The 20,849-nt window shown below is 39.3% G+C and overlaps 1 protein-coding gene across 1 annotated transcript in view; it reads left to right on the top strand.

Annotated features, from left to right (window-relative positions):
• Window positions 1-20,849, top strand: part of ESR2 (estrogen receptor 2) — an 83,920-nt gene that overhangs the window by 19,366 nt on the left and 43,705 nt on the right. The window contains exons 2-4 of the mRNA XM_004370942.2: window positions 425-879; window positions 3,703-3,875; window positions 18,244-18,360. Of these exons, the coding sequence (XP_004370999.1) occupies window positions 461-879; window positions 3,703-3,875; window positions 18,244-18,360 (709 nt within the window). The 5' untranslated portion in view covers window positions 425-460. The remainder of the gene's footprint in view (window positions 1-424; window positions 880-3,702; window positions 3,876-18,243; window positions 18,361-20,849) is intronic.

The following is a 20,849-nucleotide window of genomic DNA, read 5'->3' as shown; positions in this document are numbered from 1 at the left end:
AATAGCAGCACAACTAGAAGAATGTAATCAATGTCACTGAATTGTACTTGTGGAAACTTTTGACGTGGTATAACTTTGGCTATGTATATTTTCACCAGAAAAAAAGATCCTCCAAGGTCGAGAAGGGAGAGTGTTGACATGTCCTGGGGTTGTTAATGTAGAAGTTTTTGGAATGGTGTATCTTTGGCTATGTATATTTTCACCAAAAAAAAACAAGGTCCTCCAAGGTCGAGAAGGGAGAGTGTTGACATGTCGTGGGGTTGTTAACCAATGTCATAAAACAATATGTGTACTGATTGTTTAATGAGAAACTATTCTGTAAACCTTCATCTAAGGCACAATAAAAAAAAAAAAAAAAGAAAGAGTTACATCTTACTGAAGACTGTGACTCTAACGATTTGTTGTTTTTTGTTTTTCTTTCCAGCCACCATACCTGCCTTGAGTCTTTGAGAACATTATAATGTCCCTTTGTGCCTCTTCTCACAAGGAGTTTTCTCAGCTATTATCTGTTCAAGACATGGATATCAAAAACTCACCATCTAGCCTTAACTCTCCTGTCTCCTACAACTGCAGTCAGTCTGTCCTACCCCTGGAGCATGGCCCCATATATATCCCTTCCTCCTATGTAGACAGCCACCAGGAATATTCGTCCATGACATTCTATAGCCCCACTGTGATGAATTACAGTATCCCGAGCAATGCCAATAACTCAGAAGGTGGGCCTGGTCGACAGACCACAAGCCCAAATGTGTTGTGGCCAACTCCTGGGCATCTCTCTCCTTTAGCAATCCATTGCCAGTCATCACTTCTGTACGCAGAACCTCAGAAGAGTCCGTGGTGTGAAGCAAGATCACTAGAACACGCCTTACCTGTAAACAGGTAAATCTAATCTTCATTCTGAATTATGGTTCATGGCCACTATTCAGATTACTAATGGAGCCCTGGTGCTACAGTGTTTAAGAGCCTGGCTGCTAACCAAAAGGTCAGCAGTTGAAATCTACCAGCCACTCCTTGGAAATCCTATGGACAGTTCTACTCTGTCATATAGGGTCACTATGAGTCGGAATTGACTCGACGGCAGTGGGTTTGATTGTTTTGTTTTATTCAAATTATGATTTAGTGACAAGAAAGATATGCTTTATACAAGATCTTTATTTATTAGTCATATAGATGACTTCCACCACAGGTTGCCAGCGGAGCTTCCAGACTAAGACAGACTAGGATGAAGGACCTGGCGATCTACTTCTAAAAAAATTGGCCACTGAAAACCTTATGAATAGCAGCGGAACATTGTCTGGTATAGTGATGGAAGATGAGCCCTGCAGGTTAGAATTCACTTAAAATGACACAGTGGCTGCAACAGTGGGCTCAAACATAGCATGATTATGAGGATGGTGCAGGACCGGGCAGTATTTCCTTCTGTTGTACACAGGGTCGCTATGAGTTGTAACTGACTTGACGGCACCTAACAACAACAACAACATAGATAACTTAGAGCCCCTAAATAATATGAGGCACTATTCTATTCTGATATTCTAGTCCTCATTAAAAAGTAGGGCCTGTGGGTAGGTGTTTTTAGGAGAAGAATTCACTGAAGTGAAATTACTTGTCTCTTGATGAAGATATTTGGATTTGAAAAAAAGCTTTTTACTTTATTTTTGGGTTAGATTCTTCTAACCTTGTAATGAAATCACAATTTAGTGTTTGTGACACACTGTTTCCAGAATGCAAGTAATTTATAGCATATTGTATATTGAAATCCATTACTTTCTAGTGTTGTCATAAAACTTTGAGAAAACAATATTATACAGTCATTTTGTTTTTTCTTCTTTTATTAAAAAAAACTTATTCTTCACAACTGGACTAAACCAAAGCTAAGAAGTTTCCTGAATACAATCAAACACTTTCAGGGACAGAGTAACAGGGGTGGGGTTCTAGGGACCATGCTTTCAGGGGACATCTAGGTCAATTGGCATAACAAAGCTTATTAAGAAAACGTTCTGCATCCTACTTTGGTTGTGTGGCGTCTGGGGTCTTAAAAGCTTGCAAGCAGCCATCTAAGATCCATCAGTTGGTCCCAACCAATTGGAGTAAGGGAGAATGAAGAACACCAAAGACACAAGGAAAGTATTAGCCTAAGAGACAGAAAGGGCCACATAAACCAGAGACTTCATCAGCCTGAGACCAGAAGAACTAGATGGTGCCCGGCTACCACCAATGACCACCCTGACAGGGAACACAACAGTGAGTCCCGGATGGAGCAGGAGAAAGGTGGGGTGCAGAACTCAAAATTCTAGTAAGAAGATCAGACTTAATGGTCTGACTGAGACTGGAGTAACCCCGGAAAGCATGGCCCCTGGATTCTCTATCAGCCCATAACTAAAACCATTTCCAAGGCCAACTCTTCAGAGAGGGATTGGACTGGACTGTGGGACATAAAGTGATACTCTTGAGGAGTGTGTCTCTTAGCTCAAGTAGATGCAAGAGACTAAATGGGCAGCTTCTGTCTGGAGGTGAGATGGGAAGGCAGAGAGGGTTAGGAGCTGGTTGAATGGACATGGGGAATCAGAGGTGGAAAGGAAGAGTCTTCTGTCACAGTATGGGGAGAGCAATTAGAGTCACATAACAATGTATGTATAAATTTTTGTATGGTAGATTAAAAAATAACTTATTCTTGGAAAAAAATAAAAAAGTGATAGATAACGTTTTAAAGATAATGTTTTTTCGTTCAGTCTTTATTGGAAGATGTATTTTGTTTCTGAACATGAATTCTAATCAGAGTTCTGCTAATATTTGGACAAATTAGACTGTAGTATAATTACCTTCATTTATAAATCAATAATACCTCTACCATTTTCTTTCCAAAAGAAAACATGCCGTAGCAGAATAAGGAACTAGCCAGGTGTGTTTTTGATGCCTCGCAGCCCTCCCTTGCTGAGCTCTCCCTTCCCCTGGGAAACCTCTTACCCCTCCTTCAGCACTGAATGCCTTGTCACTTCGAAGCCTTCTGTCAGGACAGGTGCTTGCTCACTCTCTTTCCCTTACCCTCTCTTCTCTCTTGTCTCTCTGCCTCTCTTTTTTCTCTTTCCTCCCTCTGTTTTTTTTTTTTTTTTTTAACCCTAGTATAGTATTCACCTTAATGTAACTTAGAGTCCATTTGTTACTCCTTTTAAGGTTATTTTCATTCAGACCTGTATCAGGAATCACAGAAGGAAAGATTTTTGTCCCCTTTTTAAATGGGAACTTCCAATGTCTGAAGGGGTAGTCAGGCTTGTATTGAGGGAGGGCAGAGGGCACTTCCCATGACTCCAGGAGCTATAGAATGTCAAGGCCATACACCCAGCTTGTGGTTCTGACCTGTGGGCCGTGTTCTGTCTGGTCACTTCTTTCTCTTGTGCTTATTTTACACTCAGAAATGGCTACTGTTGGCCTTCTGTAGTTACCAGAGTTCATCAGCACTACACTGATAGGCTTAAACTCACCTAATCACCTTAAAAGATCAGTCATTCCCAACACTGTGGCTCTTTATGGCTCTGACAATAGTAACAAAGGTTTTGCTTTGTCAGATTTCCTGGAATATATTTATCATGAGCCCTAGATGGCAAAGAGATCAAATTAGGCAATGTTCATGTTATTTTTTTCTGGAAAGCTCCTCTTTCTCCCTTTATGTTCTTTTACAACGAATGTTTTCTTTGCTCTCAGAGAGACACTGAAAAGGAAGGGTAGTGGGAGCAGTTGCACCGACCCTGTTACTAGTCCAAGCTCAAAGAGGGATGTTCACTTCTGTGCGGTCTGCAGCGATTACGCCTCGGGATATCACTACGGAGTCTGGTCGTGTGAAGGATGTAAGGCGTTTTTCAAAAGAAGCATTCAAGGTACAAGAATAACGTTAGCTGCTGCTTTAGTTTTCCTTTTTTGCTTTCAAACAACTTTGCAGAGATCACCTGGCAGAATTTTCACCATTGGCCTGTTTGGTACGCAGAGTGGTTGAGGGTGGGTTGGGTGAATTGTTTCAGTACACTTCCCATCTTTACTTGCAGATTTCTAACCCAGAAATCCAGCTTGCATGGGTCTCACCCACCACTATTACCCACCAGGATGCTGGGGGAGAAGACTTAGTTACAACTCTGTGAAGATAGCTCTTGCAAAAAAATGTGTGCTCATTAGGCGTGGCAAAGATTGTTTCTTCCTGTGACCTGTGTTTAATACTTGGCGTGCTTAACAGTCATGATGACATGCTGGCTCCTGAGGAAGAGAAAATAAATGCGTTTTCTGGAAATGGTCAGGAATCAGTAATTCAGCTCCAGTGGACTTTGAGAACTGATCTAGAGACCTGACTTGCCTGGACTAGTAGACTAGTAGAGCCTCTGATCACAACTCTGTTATTTTCTGGCTGTTTAGACTTTTTCGTCACCTTCAAATGGTGCATACCTGGTTTAAAGGACAGTCGGCCCGTCCCCATGCACACGCCCTTGCCATACTCTACCCTCCTTGCCAGTTTTGATTTACTCAAGTAACTTTCTTGCTCTCATCTGTCTCTGCCCCATATCCCCTGCTCTCAGCAGCCCCTCTCCTGGACAGCGTTTTATGTTCCCATCTTAGAGCTCCATTCCCTTTTCTTCTTCAATGCTTTATTCTTAACCAATTAAGAAAAGCAATCTTGAAGTAAGTCATAGAGTACAAATAGTAGTTTAAGTTAACTCACCCATTGATAACTCCAGATTAAGGGAATATTTTATCTCAAGAGAGAAACACTGATGGAATCCGGAGGGTGGTGGTGAGGATTAGAGTTGGTAGATAACAAGTCACTTTCCTACAAATCCCCTCAAATTCACCCTGTATAAATGACCACCTGTTTGTCCTGGATCCTCCTGGCCTGTTAGTTCATCTCCTGGCCTGTTTCCTCCTCTGTGAAATGTAGGTACTTGCAGAGCTATTCCAAAGGTGAATAAAACCAAGAAACCAAACCCAGTGACGTCAAGTCAATTCTGACTCATAGCGACCCTGTAGGGCAGAGTAGAACTGCCCCACAGGGTTTCTAAGGAGCAGCTGGTGGATTCGAACTGCCAACCTTTTGGTTAGCAGCCAAGCTCTTAGCCACTGTGCCACTAGGGCCCCAAAGGTAAATAGAGGTTGAGTATGTGAAAATACTTGTTCAACTATAATATCATGCAAATTTAAAATATTCTTTTTTTTTTCTCTAACACTTTCCTTGTTCAGATATCAACATCTTTTCTTTCTTCCTTGTATTTCTGTTCTGATTCTAATCACATTTAAATCCACATTCTCCAAGAAGGTCTTCATAGTTGGGTAAGGGCCCTCTGCTATTTCCAAACTTCATCTGTATCTTATTGAAAAGAACACAACACAGATAAAAGAAGCATGTGTCATCAAATATTATCAAAAGATAAATCGTGTTGTTTGCTTATTTTTGCTTTTACAAAAAAGTTTTTCACTCAACGTTTAGCATGTTGAGTTCTTAAATATTTTTATTTACAATTATTGTTGTAGTAGATTGTAAGGCCATGTCCAATTCCCTGCTATATAAGATAAAAACAATTCAGATTTTCTGGAATTCAGAACTGTATTTCTTGATATGTTGACAAGTCTGTATCTTGCTGAGATTTCAGTATTTTTGTTGTTAGTTGCCAAGTTGATTCTGACTCATGATGATTCCATGTGTGATCCGCTAAACTGGAAGCCAGAAACTTCATCCTCTGCTTTCCAGTGCCTCCTGTCTCCCTGGCGGCCAAAGTCAAAGTGCTTACAGTGGCCACAGGCCTTGATTTTTCTGATACCCGGCTGACCTCCTCTCTTGCTACTCTGTCCCTACTCACCTTCCCCCAGCACACTCTTGTTTCAGGGCCTTTGCACTTCTGTTCTTTCTGCCTAGAACACTTTCCCTCCAGGTATCTGCATCACTCGCATCTCAGCTGCAGGTCTCTGCTCAATGTCACCTTCTCACTAAGTCTTTCTGTCACTATTTAAACTGCAGTTGCCATCCCCAGCTTCCACACACACTTGCTGGTCTCCTTCCTTGATTCATTTCCATCCATAGCACTTACCACCTTCTAATGAGTATATAAGCTGCTTGTTTATTTTGCTTGCCTGGCTCCCCACAATAGATTATAAACTCCATTAGGGCAAGGATTTTGTCTCTTTTGTTTACTACTGGCGCTCAACAATTCTATGAATGATAATTTTTTAATCGGGCTCTACATAGAGTTTTGTGTTCTTTTTCACTCAACATTGTTTGGTAAGCATTTCTCCCTGTTTTAAATTTCTGGAAACATTTCTCACAAGTGTATAATATTCTGTCTTATGATGGGACTTAATTTAGTTAGCTATTGTTGAACATTTACCTTGTCAATTTTTTAAAAAATTATCTTAAATAATGTTGTGATTAATATGTATGTTCATGACCCTTTTGAAAAAAATTCTGATGGTTTCTCTGGATATATTTTTAGAATAAACATATGTGGTCAAAGTGTGTTCATGTTTAAAATTCTTGACAGGTATTTTCAGTTGTTTCTCAGAAAGGTTGTACCAACTTATACTTCCACAAGCAATGTATAAGAGTGCTGGTTTTACCAAATTTTTGGCAGCGCTGAGTCTTATCATCAAAAAGAAAAACTCCTGCTAGATTGATAGGTGATATATTGTATAATTTGCTTTATAATTTGATTTTATTATGAGGCAAATTTTTCACATGTAAATTGTCTGCCATTTATATTTCCTCTCTGTCTTCTTTCTTCAGAATGTTTGCTCATTTTTTAAATTGGGTTCTGGCATTTTCCTTATAGATTATTGTGTGCCTTGTATATTAGCACACTAATTTTTTATCAGACATGTAACAAATATTTTTCCAGTTGACTCTATAATTTTGATTTATGATTTTAATATGCAGAATATTTAAGCTTTATGCAGTCAAAGGTAGGCAGTTTTAATAGTCTTATATATAATTTTTTAACCTAAAATGTCCTTTAACATCCAGAGATTATATAAACGTTCGCCTACATTTTGCTAGTTAATAGTTCGTTTTTCCATTTCATTATTTAATCCAAAAGGAATTTCTTTTGGTATATTGAATGAAATGGGAATCAAATGTATTCATCTCTAAATGGTCAGTTTTCTTCACATCATTTTATTGAATAAATCCATCCATTTTTCTTTTTTTTTTAATTGTACATTAGGTGAAGGTTTACAGAGCAAATTGCATTCTCATTCGATAGTATTTCAATAAAGTATTTCGTAGCCTTGGTTTCACTCCCCACAATGTGTTAGCACTCTCCCAATTTCCACTCTGGGTTTCCCGTTTTTTCGTTGATTTTTGAAAAAAAATATGAAAGTTGATTTTCTAATAGACTTTATTTTTTAGAGCAGTTTTAGTTTTACAGAAAATTGTGCAGGAAGTACAGAGAGTTCCCATTTATTGTCTCCACTATTATTAACATGCTGTATTCCTATGGTACATTTATTACAATTGATGAACCAATATTGATACATTATTTTTAACTAAGACCCTTAGTTTACATTAGGATTCACTCTTTATATTGTGCAACCCTGTGGGTTTTGAGGGGACCCTGGTGGTGCAGTGGTTAAGAGCTATGACTGCTAACCAAAAGATTGGCAGTTCAAATCCACCAGTTGCTCCTTGGAAACCCTATGGGACAGTTCTACTCTGTCCTATAGGGTTGCTATGAGTCAGAATCAACTCGACAGTAATAGGTTTTTTTTTTTTTTTTTATGGGTTTTGACAAATGTATAATGTCATGTGCCCACCATTACAGTATCATACAGAATAGTTTCATTGCCCTAAAAATGCCCTGTGCTCTGTCTATTTATCCCTCCTCCCTCCGGCTGAATTCCTGGCAACTATTGATCTTTTTACTAAGAATCGATATAAAAAATTTTTTTTTATTGTGCTTTAAGTGAAAGTTTACAGCCCAAGTTAGTTTCTCATACAAAAATTTATACACACATTGTTATCTGACCCTAGTTGCTCTCCCTACAATGTGACAGCACACTGCTCCTTTCCACCCCAGATTTCCCATGTCCATTCAACCAGCTCCTGTCCCTTTCTACCATCTCATCTCACCTCTGGACAGGAGCTGCCCATTTAGTCTCATGTATCTACTTGAGCTAAGACGCACACTCTTCACGAGTATCATTTTATGTCTTATAGTCCAGTCTAATCTTTGTCTGAAGAGTTGGCTTCAGGAATGGTTTTAGTTCTGGGCTAACAGAGAGTCCTGGGGCCATGTCTTCTGGGGTTCCTCTAGTCTCAGCCAGACCATTAAGTCTGTTTTTTTTTACTAGAATTTAAGTTCTGCACCCTACTTTTCTTCTGCTCCATCAGGGACTCTCTGTTGTGTTCCCTGTCAGGGCGGTCATAGGCGGTAGCTGGGCACCATCTAGTTCTTCTGGTCTCAAGCTGATGAAGTCTCTCGTTTATGTGACCCTTTCTGTCTCTTGGGCTAATACTTTCCTTGTGTCTTTGGTGTTCTTCATTCTGCTTTACTCCAGTTGGTTGGGACCAACTGATGGATCTTAGATGGCCGCTTGCTAACTTTTAAGACCCCAGACACCACTCACCAAAGTAGGATGCAGAACATTTTCTTAATAAACTTTGTTATGTCAGTTGACCTAGAGGTCCCCTGAAAGCATGGTCCCTAGACCCCCGCCCCATACTCTGTCCCTCAAAGTGTTTAGTTTTATTCAGGAAAGTTCTTAGCTTTTGGTTGAGTCCAGTTGTGCTAACTTCCCTGTAGTGTGTGTTGTCCTTCCCTTCACTTAAGAGAATTCTTGTCTACTATCTAGTTAGTGAATATGCCTCTCCCTGCCTCCCCACCCTCATAACCATCAAAGGATGTTTTCTTCTTTTAAACCTTTAAATCTTTTCTTAAGTTCTTATAATAGTGGCCTCATACAATATTTGTCCTTTTGTGACTGACTAATTTCACTCAGCATAATGCCGTCCAGATTCATCCATGTTATAAGATGTTTCTCTGATTCATCGTTGTTCTTTATCGCTGCATAGTATTCCATTGTGACCATAATTTGTTTATCCATTCGTCTGTTGATGGGCGCCTAGGTTGTTTCCATCTTTTTGCTATTGTGAACAGTGCTGCAATGAACATGGGTGTGCATATATCTATTCGTGTGATGGCTCTTATTTCTCTAGGATATATTCCAAGGAATGGGATTGCTGGATCATATGGTACTTCAATTTCTAGCTTTTTAAGGAAGCACCAAATCAATTTCCAAAGTGGTTGTATCATTTTACATTCCCACCAGCAGTGTATAAGTGTTCTAGTCTCTCCACCACCTCTCCAACATTTATTAGTTTGTGTTTTTTGGATTAATGCTAGCCTTGTTGGGGTGAGATGGTATCTCATTGTAGTTTTAATTTGCATTTCTCTAATGGCTAATGATCATGAGCATTTCCTCATGTGTCTGTTAGCCGCCTGAATGTCTTCTTTGGCGAACTGTCTGTTCACATCCTTTGCCCATTTTCTAATTGGGGTATTTGTCTTCTTGTTGTTGAGGTTTTGCAGTATCTTGTAGATTTTAGAGATTAGACATTGATCGGATTTGTCATAGCCAAAAATTTTTTCCCAGTCTGTAGGGTGTCTTTTGTCTCTTTTGGTGAAGTCTTTTGATGAGCGTAAGTGTTTGATTTTTAGGAGCTCCCAGTTTTTTAGATTCTCTTCTGGTGTTTGTGCATGGTTACTTATGGTTTGTACTCTGTTTATGCCATGTGTTAGGGCTCCTAGCATTGTCCCTATTTTTTCTTCCATGATCTTTATCATTCTCAATTTTATATTTAGGTCTCTGATCCATTTTGAGTTAGTTTTTGTGCATGGTGTGAGGTATGGGTCTTGTTTCAGTTTTTTGCAGATGGATATCCAGTTATGCCAGGACTATTTGTTAAAGAGACTGTCTTTTCCCCAATTAACGGACTATGTTCCTTTGTCAAATATCAGCTGCTCATAGGTGGATGAATTTACGTCTGGATTCTCAATTCTGTTCCATTGGTCTATGTATAAGAATTGACTTTTAAAGTCAACTTTGAGATATGAGTCACATAAAATAAAATTCACCAATTTTAATCATATAATTTTATGTGTTTTGAAAATGTATACAGTCGTGTTACCACCACCATAATTAAAATACAGAACATTTCCGACACCCAAAAAAGTTCCCTTGTGTGTCCTTCCAGCCAGTTTACACCCAACATCAGAGGCCCTGGCAACCAGTGGTCTGTTTTCTATCCATATGCTTTTGTCTTTTCTAGAATATCATATAAATGGAATTATAAAATATGTAACTATTTGTGTATAGCTTCATGATACTTTTGAGATTTGTCTGTGTTGTTGCATGTATCAGTAGTTCATTCGTTATTGTTGTTGAGTAATATTCCAATGTATACATGTACCACAGTTGTACTGTTCATTTGAGTTGTTTCCAGTTTTTGGACTGTTTTAAATAAAAGTTCTATGAGTGTTCATGTATATCTCTTTGTGTAGACATATGTTTTTTTTTCTCTTGGGTGAATACCTAGGAGTAAAATTGCTGGTTGTATGATAAGTGTATATTTAACTTCATTAGAAACTAACAAACTGTTTTCCAAAGTAGTTGAACTGCTTGTTATTCGCGAGAGCAATATATGAGAATTCTAGTTGCTCTACATCCTTGCCAAAACTTGGTATTGTCAATCTTTTTAACTAATTAAAAAGATTTTGATGGGTCTGTAGTGGTATCTCACTGTGTTTTTAATCTGCATTTTCTTGATTACTAATGATTTTGAGCATCTTTTCATTTGCCCATTGACTTTGTTCCATATGTATTATACATCAAGTTCTTATATATACTAGTGTTTTATTTTGATTGTTCCATTGATCTATCACTTCATTCTTATATAAGTACCACATTATTTTAGCTAATGTAGTTTTATAGTGCATTTTAATACCTGCCAGAACAAGTACCTCCTATTAAAACTTTCTGGTTATTTTCTCTTGTGTATATGTCCATAGGAAATTTAGGATAATTTTTTTAGTGACCTCCCATCCTCAAAGTTAATAAAAGTGGAGATTTTGTTAAAGCTAAGACTTATTTTAGAAGGAATTGATAGTCTTTGTAATAGTTTTCACATCAAGAAACATGTTATGTCTCCCATTTTTTTAGATCTTTTACATATCTTATAAACTCTTGTCAGTTTTTTTTTTTTTTAATATATAGGTATGGCACATTTCTCAGTGCTATTTTATTCTTTTATTTGCCATTGACTTTTGGCTATTTATCTTATATCAGAAACAATAGTAATTATTACTGTCATATTATGCCATTCACTTTCATTGTGGAATTCGTAATAACCTTTTGTCATTGTCCTTTGTAAGTTTAAAATCTATTTGACTATTATTCATAGATCTTCAACTCTGCTTTGTTTCTAAAGACTTTAAAGGCTGAGCTTTAAATGGGAAGTTCTAATAGCCCATGGTGTCCCTAGGTGGCAGAAATGGTTAACTTGCTTGGCTGCTAACCAAAAGGTTGGGGGTTTGAATCCACTGAGAGGCACCTAAGAAGAAAGGCCTGGTGATCTACTTCCAAAAAATCAGCCACTGAAAACCCTATGGAGCACACTTCTATTCTGACACACATGGGGTCACCATGAGTAGGAATCGACTCAATGGCAACTGGCAATATCCCATTGCTCTTGTTATAGGGTGCTGTAGAGTCAGTTCTGACTCATAGCGACCCCATGTGACAGAGTAGAACTGCCCCATAGGCTTTTCTTGGCTGTAATCCTTACGGAAGGAAACAAATTGCCAGGTCTTTTCCTGCAGAGCTACTGAGTGGGGGTTCAAACTGCCAACCTTTTGGTTAGCAGCTGAGCACTTAACCGTTACACCACCAGGGCCCCTTGTAATAGCCCATGTGAAAAAAAATCAAACCTGTTGCCGTCGAGTCGATTCCAACTCATAGCGACCCTATGGGACAGAGTAGAACTGCTCCATATGGTTTCCAAGGCTGTAATCCTTACAAAGGAGCCCTGGTGGTGCAGTGGTTAAGAACTTGGCTGCTAACTGAAAGGTCAGCAGTTTGAATCCAGTAGCTACTCCTTGGAAACCTTATGGGGCAGTTCTACTCTGTCCTATAGGGTCACTGTGAGTCAGAATTGACTCGACAGAAACGGGTTTTTAATCTTTACAGAAGCACACTGCCACCTCTTTCTCCTATGGAGAGGCTGGTGGGTTTGAACCACTGACCTTTAGATTAGCAGCCGAGAGCTTAACCACTGTGCCACCAGGGCTTTTGTAATAGCCCAAGGGGTATATAAAAGATTATTATTACCTTGGAAGCATATGTTTCCTTACCTTGGGACTTTTTTGACCTTGAACTCAAGAAAGCTATCCTGAGGGACATGCCTGAGGTAGATGCTTGCAATTGGAGGATAAAAGTGCCAGAAAAGGCCTGGGCCATAAACATTGCTGTTTCTTAAATAAGAAATCTGAAAGGTTGAACTGAGACTAAACTCAAATCTTCTGATTACAAGCCCATTGCTATCTCTTGTCTACCATGCAGTTGAATATGAGTGATAATAGGTATTTAGACAGACTCAATTTTGGGCAAGAAATTTTTGCAGAAAGAACAAGATACCCTTTTATGTTTTATAGTAGAAACAGCACATTTTTCTATGAAGTTTTATATCTTAACTAAAAGAATTGTGTATTGTCTTCAGCTGAGTTCTCTAGAGAAGCAAAACTATGTACATATATGTATATATATACACACACACATATGTATATATATATAGAAAGAGACAGAGACAGAGACAGAGATTTATCTCAAGAAATGGCTCACATGATTGTGGAGGCTGGCAAGTACCAAAGTCCGTGGGTCAGGCATCGACTGGAGGCTTCTCTTGACTCACATGGTTGCAGGGGCTGATGAACCCAGAATTCGTAGGACAGACAGCAGGCTGCAGGGCTGCAGGGCTGCAGAGCTGGAAAATCTCAAAGTCAGCAGATCAGATGACAGGCTGCTGGTTCACAGGGCTGCGGAGCTGGTGAATCCCAAAGTTGGCAGGTAAGATGTCAAGCTGCTGGCTCAAGTCCTAAGAACTGTAGGTCAGAGAATGATGAGCCAGAAACAGGACCCAGAGCAAGCAAGAGATCTTTGCCAGAACGTTCATATATATACTGGGTGCAGACCACACCCCCTGGGGAAACTCCCCTTTACAACTGATTGATCACATCAGATCACGTCATTGAGGTGATTACATTATATCACAAAATGAAGGATAATTACATCAGATCACAAGTAGAGTTAATTACATAATACTGAGAATCATGGTCTAGCCAGGTTGACACATAACATTAACTATCATATATATATGTATATATACCCTCATGTGCCTGTCAGTTTCTCATACTGTGGTGGCTTGTATGTTGCTGTGATGCTGGAAGCTATGCCACTGGTATTTCAAATTCCAACAGGGTCACCCATGGTGGACAAGTTTCAGTGGAGCTTCCAGACTAAGACTAGGAATAAGGACATGGTGGGCTACTTCTGAAAAAACTGGCCAGTGAAAACCTTATGAATAGTGGCAAATCGACTACCTCTGTGGAAAGAGACAATGGAGAAGCTCAATATTATCAGTCAGAACAAGGCCAGGGGCCGACTGCAGAACAGACCATCAATTGCTTATATGCAAGTTCAAGCTGAAGCTGAAAAAAATTCGAGCAAGTCCATGAGAGCCAAAATATGACCTTGAGTATTTCCCACCTGAATTTAGAGACCATCTCAAGAATAGATTTGATGCATTGAACACCAATGACCAAAGACCAGATGAGTTGTGGAATGATATCAAGGACATCATACATGAAGAAAGCAAAAGGCCATTAAAAAGACAGGAAAGAAAGAAAAGACCAAAATGGATGTCAGAAGAGACTCTGAAACTTGCTCCTGAACGTCAAGTAGCTAAAGCGATTGGAAGAAATGATGAAGTAAAAAGAGCTGAACCGATTTCAAAGGGTGGCTCTAGAAAACAAGTAAAAAATTATAATGAAACGTGCAAAGACCTGGCATTAGAAAACCAAAAGGGAAGAACACACTTGGCATTTCTCAAGCTGAAATAACTGAAAAAAAATTCAAGCCTCGAGTTGCAGTATTGAAGGATTCTATGGGGAAAATATTGGAAACATCAAAAGAAGATGGAAGGAATACACAGAGTCACCTTACCCAAAAGAATTGGTCGATGTTCAACCATTTCAGGAGGTAGCATATGATCAAGAACTGATGGTACTGAAGGAAGAGATCCAAGCTGTGCTGAAGGGAATGGTGAAAAACAAGGCTCCAGGAGTTAACGGAATACTAACTGAGATGTTTCAACAAGTGAATGCAGCACTAGAGATGCTCTCTCTATGTGAAGAAATTTGGAAGACAGCTACCTGGCCAACCAACTGGAAGATATCCGTATTTGTGCCCATTCCAAAGAAAGGTGATCCAACAGAGTGCGGAAATTGTTGATCAATATCATTAATATCACACATAAGTAAAATTTTACTGAAGATCATTGAAAATTGGTTGCAGCAGTACATCGACAGGGAATTGCCAGAAATTCAAGCCAGATTCAGAAGAGGATGTGGAACGAGACATGTCATTGCTGATGTCAGATGGATGTTGGCTGAAAGTAGAGAATACCAGAAAGATGTTTACCTGTGTTTTATTGCCTAAACAATGGCATTCGACTGTGTGGATCATAACAAATTATGGATAACATTGCAAAGAATAGGAGTTCCAGAGCATTTAATTGTGCTCATGAGGAACATGTACATAGACCAAGAGGCACACGTTTGAACAAAACAAGGGGATACTGCGTGGTTTAGTCAGGAAAGCTGTGCGTCAGGGTTGTATCCTTTCACCATACTTATTCAATCCGTATGCTGAGCAAATAATCCGAGAAGCTGGGCTATATGAAGAAGACCACAGCATTAGTATTGAAGGAAGACTCATTAACAACCTGTGTTATGCAGATGACACAACCTTGCTTGCTGAAAGTGAAGAGGACTTGAAGCACTTACTGTTGAAGATCAAAGACTACAGCCTTTGGTGTGGATTGCACCTCAACATGAAGAAAACAAAAATCTTCACAACTGGACCAATAAGCAACATCATGATAAATGGAGAAAAGATTGAAGTTGTCAAGGATTTCATTTTACTTGGATCCACAATCAACACCCATGGAAACAGCAGTCAAGAATCAGATGATGTATTGCGTTGAGTAAACCTGCTGCAAAAGACCTTTTCGAAGTGTTGAAAAGCAAAGATGTTGCTTTGAGGACCAAGGTGCGCCTGACCCAAGCCGTGGTATTTTCAGCCACCTCATATGCATGAGAAAGCTGGACAATGAATAAGGAAGACTGAAGAAGAACTGATGCCTTTGAATTATGGTGGACTGCCAGAAGAACAAACAAGTCTGTCTTGGAAGAAGTACAGCCAGAGTGCTCCTTGAAAGCAAGGATGGTGAGACTTTGTCTCATGTACTTTGGACATGTTATCAGCAGGGACCAGTCTCTGGAGAAGGACATCATGCTTGGTAAGGTAGAGGATCAGTGAAAAAGAGGAAGACCCTTGACGAGATGTATTGACACAGTGGATGCAACAACGGGCTCAAACACAGCAATGATTGTGAGGATGGCGCAGGACCAGGCAGTGTTTCATTCTGCTGTACATAGGGTCACTGTGTTGGAACCAACTTAACGGCACCTAACAACAACATATATACATGTATATATATGTGTGTGTATACATATATATGTATATGCAGATATGTTGTTGTGTGCCATGGAGTCAATTCCAACTCATAGTGACCCTATATGACAAAGTAGAACTACCCCATAGACAGTCCAAGGCTGTAATCTGTGCCAGGGAAGAGCACCATGTCTTTTCTCACAGGGAGCCACTGGTGGGTTCGAACTGCTGACCTTTTGGTTAGCAGCCAAGTGCTTAACCATTGTGCCACCAAGGCTCCATATATATATTTTAAAACATTTCTCTTACTTCTGTTAGTGTGGAGTTGTGTGCTTCTCAGACTATTGCATGGGACAAGAAAACCATTTTAATACATGAGATAGTTGGTGCATTTTGAGGAGGATTTTTTTGTTGTTTTGTTTGGCCAGAAGTAAAATAAATTACCATGACCTTCTTGCATAAGATATTTTTTAAGCAATTTTCATTTACCACATTTGCATTATTGTACTTTCTGATCCATTTTTGAAAGTAAAATTATCTTTTAAAATATGCTCTGAAGAAATATATAAAAGGAACCTCTAGCTGCCCCTTAAATGCTTATCATTATAAGCCAGATACTCTTTTTAAAACCAGTAAAAATGGCATTATGCATGGTTTTTAGAAGGTACTTAAAGGATTGCCACTGATGTGAAAAATCACTGTGGGAATGTGTTTATTTTCTAGCTATAAAGCATTATCTTTTAAAGTACAATAGAAATTTTCTGATTATAAATATATTTCAGCTTTTACAAACTTAATTTGTTTTTGATATTATAAAGGAAGACAAAAGCAATAACAAGATAATTACCTGTTCCTTGAAAAAATTTAAAACACGACTTACAATATTCCCTACTTTGCTAGAGTGTGGGCAGAACCAGTGACTATGATGAGCTAGGTGCTCTTTTGATTAGGTTACATTATATGGTAAATGGTGATAGGATTACTTTATGATTATATAAGACTCCGTCACAGCCGCCTGGAGAGAGATTGGAAGTCAGAGAGATGTGTTCCTGCTGGCCTGGAAGAAAGCAAACATCCGCATGTGAACTGCCTCCAGTGGCCACATGGCAAGGAACTGCCGGTGCCTCCAGGGGCTAGAGCTATGTCTGGCTGACAGCCAGCAAGAAAACATGCACCTCAGTCCTACAGTCACAAGGAGCTGAATTCTGCCAACAACCTGAATGAATCTGGAAGAAGACCTCGAGCTTCAGATAAAAACACAGCCTGGCTGACACCTTGATTGCGACATTGTGAGACTCTGAGCAGAAGATCCAGCAAAACCTTGCCTAGACTCCTGACCCATGAAAACTATGAGATAATAAATTTGTTTTGTTTTAAGCTGGTAAATTCGTGGTAATTTGTTGTGCAGCATAGAAAACTAAAACATTAACCTTAAGCAGATTATTGAACTGAACTTAGGTTTTTCCATTTGTAAAATGGGGATCATAGCTCTTTATAGGGATGTAGGGTTAAAGGAAATGTTGATGGGAAATACCTGGAAGTTAGTAAGTAATCAGAAATATTGGTGTGCCTCTCCTGGTTATTTTGATTTTCTTCTCCTTCTATATCCAGGCTGAGCCAGCATTTTCTTACTACATTGAGCATTATTTTGCTTACTTTTGGGTCTGTGAGTTGGTTAGGGTAGCTCTACTGCATAAAGGTTGGCTCCGGGCTTTGGGTTGAGTTCAGGTCTGCTCCACATTCTCCTTGGACCAGTGGCTTTCAAAAGTATTTTATTCTCCTAGGAGCTCAAGAGATACAGCCAAACTGTTCAAGCATCACATCTGCTAACACTGTTGTCCAAAGCAAATCACATGGCCAAGCCCAATAGCAATTGGTGGAGAAGTATACTCTGCCCACTCTAGTACACTTCAAGGTCACCTGGCTGAGGGAGGGAGGAAGGGGTTATAGAGAACAATATTCTAATATACCTCTACTATTTTCAAGTAACGGTGTTTTGGGTTCTTTCTGTTCTTATTTAGAGTGTTAGTTTATTTGTTCCTTCTGTTCTCTTATTTTATTTACGGATTCCTATAAAAAGATCATATTAAATCCCAAAGGCATTTGTAAAAGACTATAGGTAGCAGAATTTGGTAACTTGATACACAAGTACAACTCTTGAATAGTTCTGTGATTTGGAGCAAACTGATTTTATGTGACTGTTTCATTTTTCATGTCCAAAGGAGGATCTTTCTAAATGGATCACTTGAGAATTCTAAGAACACACAAAGAATAAACTGTTGGCCAAAAAGTAGGTCACTGAAATATTGCTAGTTCTATTTTACTCACTAACAAGGCAACAATGAGGGATAACTTTGGCCTTTGTACCCATACCTGTCGTTAAGATGTCCCCCATCTCTCAGCTTAGCGTTATCAGTGTTGTTGACCAGGAAGAAATTTAACCAAAATATTGTAAAAGTAACCTTCCTTCTTTTTGTTCTTCTATAGGACATAATGATTATATTTGCCCAGCCACAAATCAGTGTACAATAGATAAGAACCGGCGCAAAAGCTGCCAGGCCTGCCGACTTCGGAAGTGCTATGAAGTAGGAATGGTGAAGTGTGGTGAGTGTTCACTCTCCCTTTTACTGCACGTGGGACATGCTGAAAGCTGTGTCTTCTGAGGAATGGTTTGAATAACTGGAGACAGATACCCTGGAGGAGAGGAGATTTAGGACATGTTAATTTTCTTCAAGTATTTGTATGCTGTCTGATTGGAGGAGGGATTGACTTTACTGTAGTGGACAGTACTGAGGTGAATGGGCACATGCAACAGGGAGGCAAATCTTGGCCCAATTAGGGGAGAACATTCTGCAGTTCAAGTGGTTGGGCAGTGGAATGGGCTGCCACATGGGTTAGTGGATATCTAGCCACTGAAATGGTCAAGCAGGGTTGGACGATCATTTGCCTGAGGCCCTGAAAAGTCCAGTTCTAAGGATGAAGTCTTGGTAATTATCCACAGTTAAAGCTTCTGACAAGACAGGTTATCTTGTGGGTTATTTGGGTAACTGTGGGGAAGACTCGTATCTACTCCTCCAGTAAGTTTCTTTCTTTTTTTTTTTTAATTGCAATTTAGGTGAAAGTTTACAAAACAAAGTAGTTTCTCATTCAAAAATTTATGCACAAATTGTTTTGTGGCGTTGGTTGCAAGCCCACGTTGTGCCAGCAGTCTTCCCCTTTCCCTTTCCACTCTGGGTTCCCCGGTTCCATTGTCCAGTTTTCTTGTCCCATCTTGCCTTCTTGTCTTTGTTTTGGGGCAGGTGTTGCCCGTTTGATCTCATATACTTGACTGATCTAAGAAGCACGTTCCTCACGTGTGTTATTGTTTGTTTTATAGGCCTGCCTAATCTTTGGCTGAAAGGTAAACTTCAGGAGTGGCTTCAATTCTGAGTTAGAAGGGTGTCAAAGGGCCATAGTCTTGGGAGTTCCTCCAGTCTCTGTCAGACCATTAAGTCTGGTCTTTTTTGTGAATTAAATCATTTGCTCTGCATTTTACTCCCATTCTGTCCAGGACCCTCTGTTGTAATCCCAGTTAGAGTGGTTAGTAGTGGTAGCCGGGCACTATCTAGTTCTTCTGGTTTCGGGATCATGTAGGCTGTGGTCCAAGTGGTCCATTAGTCCTTTGGACTAATTGCTCTCTTGAGTCTTTAGTTTTTTCCCTCTTCTTTGCTCCAAACTAGAAGAGACCAATAGTTGTATCTTAGGTGTCTGCTGGCAAGCTTTTAAGACCCCAGAGGCTACTTACCAAAGTAAGATGTAGAACATTGTCTTTTAAGAACTATGTTGTGCCAATTGATGTAGATGTCCCCCAAGTCTATGGTCCTTTGCTTTCAAGGCTGGGAACTTCATTCCGTGAGGTGTTCATGTCTAAGGGGTTTCCCTGACTGTGCCACTTGTGTACTCTATTGTCTAAATTAATATGTGAGGATCACCTACAGTCATGTATTTAGAAATTTCCACTACCTGTGTTTGTACCTGCTGGTGAGTGTGTTCCCTTACGCCCTTCCTCACCTCTTAGCATATCTATCTATCTATGTATCCATTCATAGATTATTGTTTGTTGATTCTATTGTTGTAGAATTGTCTATGCTATAGTAGTTACCATAGTTGTCTTTTATTCCTCTCAATGTCCTATCTGCCTTGGTCATGTTGTGCTAACTTCTCCCATATTGTGTATTGCCTTTCCCTTCACCAATATTAACTAGTGTCTACTATCTCTTTGGTAACTTTTCCTCCCCCTCCTCCCATCCTTGGTAATCATCAAAGAGTTTTTTTTTTTCCCTTCCCCTGTGTGTAAACCTTTTGTTGTTACTTTATAAAAGTGGTCTCATACAATATTTGTCTTTTTGTAATTGACTTATTTCACTCAGCATAATGCCCCTCCAGATTCATCCATGTTGTGAGATGTTTTGCAGATTCATTATTATTCTTTATCATTGCATACTATTCCATTGTGTGTGTGCACCACAGATTGTTAATCCATTCATCCATGATAGGCACTTAGGTTGCTTTCATCTTTTTGCTATTGTGGTTAATGATGCAGTGAACATGGGTGTGCATATGTCTGTTTGTGTCATGGCTCTTATTGCTTTTTTTTTCTAAATTTTTTTATTGTACTTTAGATGAAGGTTTACAGAACAAATAGTTTCTCATTAAACAGTACACATATTGTTTTATGACATTGGTTAACAATCCCATGACATGTCAACACTCTTCCTTCTCGACCTTGAGGACCTTTTTTTTTTTTGGTGAAAATATACATAGCCAAAGTTACACCATTTCAAAAGTTTCTACATGTACAATTCAGTGACATCGATTACATTCTTCCAGTTATGCTGCTATTTTCACCATCCTTTTCCAAATTATTCCATCACCGTTATTCTCAACTCACTGTCCCCTAGGCTTCCCATCAAACCTTCTGAGTTGCTGTTGTCAGTTTGATCTCACATAGATAATTCTTTTTTTTTTTTGTACCTTAGATGAAGGTTTGCAGAACAAATAGTTTCTCATTAAACAGTTAGTACACATATTGCCCTATGACAATGGTTAACAAC

This window comes from Trichechus manatus, unplaced genomic scaffold (genome assembly GCF_000243295.1).
Source record: "Trichechus manatus latirostris isolate Lorelei unplaced genomic scaffold, TriManLat1.0 scaffold00010, whole genome shotgun sequence".
In the NCBI taxonomy this organism is placed as follows: Eukaryota; Metazoa; Chordata; class Mammalia; order Sirenia; family Trichechidae; genus Trichechus; species Trichechus manatus.
Note: the sequence above shows the minus strand (reverse complement) of the source record. Positions and strands in the feature narration are given on the sequence as shown.